Below are 6,000 nucleotides of genomic sequence, written 5' to 3'. Positions count from 1 at the left end.
ATGGTGAAAAGAATCAAATTTGGAATGTGATCATATATACTGTTGTACATCAGACAATATGTACACTGTTTCATATTGCATGACATTCATAGCATATTCATAGAAAAGTCAAACTAAATGATGGCTTAAAAACTGTTATCACTGAAATTTGCTCACTATGATTTAAAGTGTTGATATTGACTGAGTTAATATTTTCATTGTGTAAAAATACTGTATATAGTAGAAACCCTTCAGCATCTTCCACATTCAAATAAATGAAAGTTACAGTTTGGTATTTGGTGTTCAACATCTTAAATTAAACGGCCGATTCTTTCTGGCCCTCGGAAGGAAAAACAAATCATGAATATGCTCAATCTGGTTTGACTAGAACGTTTCTCTCTTGAAGACCTTGCTTCTGGAATCAGAGACTAAACCTCGACCTCGGCTGAGGTGCGGCTGGGAACACTAAAACATCTGAACACACTTAAAAAGGTGGAAAGTCCATAGCCATTCTACACACTTTCATTTATTGTCTGGACAATTAAAGTACAAATAATTCAAACACAACAAGGTTATGAAAAAAACATTTACAATACTTTCCCTCAGAAATGATCTAAACTAGCAAGGTTAACATGAAGTCATTCATTATAACTAAAGTATACAACTGCCTGGTCCTAAGAAAGATTTTTTAAATTATTATTATTATTCAGATAGTAAAACACATCGTAGAGAAAAGATTCTGACATGCCTTCCCCACTAATGCTTAGCAAATGCATCAAAACTTTCCCAGCAAACTGCGCTCATTCATAGCAGATGATGTATAAAGGTTTCCCTGAACATTGAATGAGTGTTCCTTTAAACTAAAATCTAACATTGTTAAAGTAAAAAACTGATAAAATTATGATGCAGCCTTTGCTTTTAGTTATTTGTCTACTACAAAAGTTTGCCTCTTCAGTGTGAAAAAACAATACTTAGTCTACATGCAGTTAGTGGGTATAGCATGGAAAAAATGCACAAAATAAGCACAAGTTATAAATAACCATAACGTTTTATTACCATTAAGACTAAACTTGTATTGAAAAGATTTTATATAACAAGACAAGAAAAGCAATAGCAAATTTAACTATCAACTAGATTATGCATAGCGAGTAACTGTTTCTAGTACTCAGGGAAGAGCATGACCCTTTTTTGTTTTAAATATATAACCGTACAAAGCACAAACATACTAAAATGATCAGTGCACTGGACATGGGAGAGCACCCCCTCAGTCATTTTGTTCCCTTAGCTCTGTTTTCCCCAATCTGAATTACATTAAAATAAAGACCCAGTTGTTTTCTTTTCTACTGTGCAGTAAGAAAAAATATTCACAACAAACATGACAATATATCAAACAATATTTCTACACAAGTTACCTTGATACCTCTGTCACTTAAGTATCATAAGAAAACATTTTAAGACATATACAAACAAAACTAGCAAAGTGTTACAACTTATAATAAATTAACCAAAAGAAAAAATAACTTTATATATATATATATTTATATTATATATACACATACACACACAACAAAATGACACAATAATATGCTTCTTCCCATAGTTTAAGTAAACAAATAAGTAGACTAGCCAAACTAGCTATATTTGATTTTGGCCATATGCATCACATCGGCAATTAAATAAATAAGTGTTTCAAGCAACATAAACAGTGTTCCAAATGTGCCAACACAGCCCAATTATATTAGCTTGGGCTATAAAGTGAATTTGAAAATTCTTAACAAATTTAAAGCAAATGTATTTTTTTCTAAACACATTACATTTAACTATGATACTAAGATATGTAAATAATTTTGTAGCACCTACTGCTCAAACCAAGGAAGTTTTTGATCAAAAAATTAATTTTTTTAACTTTTGTTCTGCTGATATCCCATACTGATGACTTAAAGAAAAACCGTCTTGCAACTCATCTCCTTGCTTTTGGGTTTTGACTGTGGGTAACTGCGTGCCTGGGAAGAACACTCTCCCGTACTGTATTTAATATTTTTATTACATGCTATGAAAAGATACGAAGATCATCTGTTTGTAGCCCATCCTTCAAAAAACAATCTACTAATCCAGTTTAAAACACACATCTTGATCTCTAAAAAGTTACCAGTGCAGTATGAACATGACAAAGTTGTCAATTTCCCCTAAATTAGCCAGTCAAAATATTTTTTCTCAAATCCAGATTCTCTTGTAAAAATTCTTTATATTTTATAAAAATAGATTTTTCTTGAAACCCATTTTCAGCAAAGAGACCACCTCTTTGGCAACATTGTTAATGTTATTTAAATTGTTATGTCATCAGGTATCCCCCGTTACCCCATTCCCTAACAGAAGACTGTTTAGTTCACATGATACAAAAGAAAAAAGGAAAAATAAAAAAAGTTGCAAAATTATGTTCTTCTTTTTGCAATTTTTATTGTTCCTCTTTAATTTGTGTGGGGGGTTTACCAATCTGATTCAATCAATGTTTTGAAAAAACAGAAAAGAAAACAAAAATCTTTTTTTTTTTTTCTCGCTTTTAATCCCATTAGTTCGTAAAAATTGTTTTTTGTTTTATTATTTTTTCAAATGAGTGAATGGTCATCTTAAAAAGACCCACCTTCAAGGAAGGTAGTAAAACTAGCTGGCCGGGTAAAAATCCCTGCACATTGTTATCTATGTATATTATATTCAACAACGACAGCTATGAAAGAACATTCAATGCATCAAAGGTTTTTTTTTTTTTCTAAGCATTATAAAATCCTTTCCTGTTCCTCACAGGATATCCAATGTTTTAATACTTAGGCAACACTGGCTTATAAAGTCCATGGTTGAATATAAGCCTTGAAGAGTTTTTTTTTTTTGTTTTGTTTTGTTCGTATATATATTTATATATATATATTTTAGTAAGTAAGGATATGAAATTCAGGATTTGTGGGTTTTATTGGTTTTAAAGGAAACTTGCAATACTCTGTCTCCTAAACGGTATCCATTAAGGCTGGCAATGGCCATGGCAGCTTCGTCGTAGTTGGTCATGGTGACAAAGCCAAATCCCTTGCACTTGTTGGTGTTGAAATCACGGATCACCTTGACATTATTGACCGCTCCAAAGGGACCAAACAACTGCCACAGCACGCTCTCATCCGAGTCGGGGGACAAGTTGTAGACGAAGATGCACCATCCAGTCCCGGTGTGACCAGGGATATTCATTCCCACAAGGCTCGTCATACCATCAATTGTGATCGGAGAAAACCTACCGAGCAAAAAGAGGGGTCTATTCTAAATATATCTCTTGGCACGAGCTATAGGGCTCCAAGACTTTAAAGTAAATAAGCCAATGGTACTGAAGGTTCTGGATCCTGTCCCTGGAAGATGACCACAGAGCCACCCTCGCTCTCTAACTCCTGCTGAAGCGGAGGGGAGCTGTGCTAAATAAATAAAATCGCCAAATCTGGGCATAAATGCATCTCCCTCCAAGGATAAGCCCTGCTTGGATGTGTACAAAGACCTCAGAAAAGAAATGCTTGAGGACAATCTGAGTCAGAGAGGGCCTGCACATACTGTGATAAACAACAGCTCGTAAAAAAAGGGCCTGTAGAAATTTGCCACTTATTTCCAGCACTGATATAAGTTTCAGGACAACAGAGATCTAATGCTTCATCTCATACTAGTCTGCAGAGAAAAAAAATCCAAGCAAGCTTCAAGACCTATTTTAAAGATTAATAAGAAATGCCTTTGTCAGGATTCAGCTGTAACGGTAGCTTCTTCAGCTAAAAATACTATTAGAGAGATGTCTTTAAGTGGTAGATTTTATTTCTCCTCCTAACATGGTCCTTAATTGACATACACTGGGGAAAAAATCCAGGTGATAAAGAGTCCTAAAGCCAGCCACATATGAAAGAAGGTTTATGCAGCAATTGTAGAATAAGTAGAACATAAATACAATTAATGAGCACATTACTGATACCTTCACACTCTGAAGCTTCATTTCCATGACAGGCTTTAGGTTCTTCAAAAAGTCAATGCAAGGACTAACTTCCAGAATTCAATAGAGCACCCTACTGTTTCTCCTTCACTGTCCTTTAGGACTTTACCTCGAATATCCCAAGAGAGCAGATAAAGCCAGGAGTTTAGGAACACAGATCCATCATGGGATAACAAAAGCTGGGCAGGATCTATGGAGATCATCGGATCAGCCTCCTGCTCCAAGCAAGGCAAACTTCCCAAATGAGACCTGCTGGTCATGGCCCTGCAGAGGGAAGCTTAGGAAATCTCCAAAGACAGTAACTCCACTCCTGCAGTCCCTGCTGCAGGGTTTCATCCTCAGTGCGAATGAGTTTCCCTTATCCTCAAGTGGAATTTCCCCTGCTGCAGCCTGTCACTGCTGATTCTTGTCCTCCTGCGTCCGACCTCTGCGGAAAACTTGGCTTCACCTTCTTTCTAAAGCCCCTTGTAGGCAGCTGAAGGCAGCAGTCAGGGGCTAAACTCTACATTTGCCTTTCCCCAATTTCAGCGTGTTCCTGCAGCTTCCCAAGGTCTCCCCAGTGGCAGCCATGGCCAGCAGCAGTGACAGCCCCTGCTCCTCACCAATTTAGTGTCACCCGCTAATGCGAGGAGGGCGCAGCGCAGCCCATGACTCAGGTTATTAATGAAGATGTTAAGCAGTATCAGCCCTCAGGATCAACATAATTTTCCTTTCATCAGTGTGGAAAAAAAAATTGACATGCTTTCTGAAGCTACACTTTGGGATATGTTTTAAAATAACAACTGCACAGAGGAAATGTCTTAAAAATCCAGTTTCACGTGTACCTTCAATATGATGAGTTTCAATACCAGAATGGAATAATAATTCCTCAGGATTTTCTGAGCGATGATTGAAGGAGCAGAGGGAGATACTCTGTTGCTGAGCGAGTTCTTGAGCTCTCCAAAACTTTTTACACTTGTAATAATTTCCACATTTCACAATCTGCACAATATTATGCAGTGTATATTAAATAACCATAAAGGAAACTGCACACTTGATGGTTGCTCACTGTTCTGTTGACGCCTGACGGCACTTTTTATGTATATTCAGGGAGAAAGAAGACACTTGGAATATACATCTTAAGCTGAAGATCATCACTGGGGTGTAGCTGTGCTGTAAATGAGCAGTTCACAAATGCTCACAGCATCAGATCCTCAGGAAGGTTTGCAGACAGTTTATTAAAAATCCATGGCAATTTTCCAACTCAACTTCACTTTTGCAAATCCTTATCTCGACACATTTTAGTTTCTCTCCCACACAGTGAAACCAGTGACATTATCAGAACAGTTCAGCACGGAAAGGCTGGACAAGGCAAATTTCTACTGCTCTTTCCACTGCAGGTGGAAATAAGCATTGGAAATAAGGCACAGCCAGGGCTTGTACAAGGCAACAGATTCAGCTCATTTTGGAATCTGGAAGATGGGACTCCAAGCCCATTGCTGGCCAGTGCTGACTGTGCCAGTAACATACATAAGCCAGCAAACACTGGTTTTCTGGAATGTTTAAATTTAACACTCAGTGAAATACAATACTGAGGACACACCATGCTCTAAGTAAGGATGAAATAAAACCCATACAATGCAAAGCTGTGTGTGTCAATGCATTATAAGGCTTTTGCATTTTAAAGAAATGCTGCCCTGATGCAAAGGGTTAAAGTTTCCTACAGTTCACTGGAGAGCAGCTTTCCCTGGAAACCTTTAGGAGCTATGCAGCTTTCAACTATTTATGTGCCATGAGCACAGCAGCTGCTGTAAATCCAACAAAACATGCATGAAACTGGTGCAAGTGTATTGACACAAATACAAGATCACCTATCACATAAGGAGCTTTGCTTCTAGCAAGTGATCTGAAATTAGCCTCAATAAAACCTTTTTTCCACATCAGCATGTCTCTTTTTCCATCAGTACCACACAGTTAGCACAGGGAGAGCCAATCTCCTGTTTCTGAAGCAGCTTCAGAAATTATCAGTGTGGTAT

At 37.3% G+C, this 6,000-nt stretch overlaps 1 protein-coding gene across 7 annotated transcripts in view; it reads right to left on the bottom strand.

Moving 5' to 3' along the window:
- Positions 1–485: 485 nt before the first annotated feature.
- ELAVL4 (ELAV like RNA binding protein 4) overlaps positions 486–6,000 on the bottom strand; it is a 64,191-nt gene continuing 58,676 nt past the window's right edge. For all 7 annotated transcript variants that reach the window (XM_054638422.2, XM_054638421.2, XM_077182505.1 and 4 more), the window contains exon 7: positions 486–3,253. In XM_054638422.2, coding sequence (XP_054494397.1) covers positions 2,926–3,253 — 328 coding nt within the window. In that variant the 3' untranslated portion in view covers positions 486–2,925. The remainder of the gene's footprint in view (positions 3,254–6,000) is intronic.

Source organism: Agelaius phoeniceus, chromosome 8, assembly GCF_051311805.1.
Source record: "Agelaius phoeniceus isolate bAgePho1 chromosome 8, bAgePho1.hap1, whole genome shotgun sequence".
Taxonomy (NCBI): Eukaryota; Metazoa; Chordata; class Aves; order Passeriformes; family Icteridae; genus Agelaius; species Agelaius phoeniceus.
Note: the sequence above shows the minus strand (reverse complement) of the source record. Positions and strands in the feature narration are given on the sequence as shown.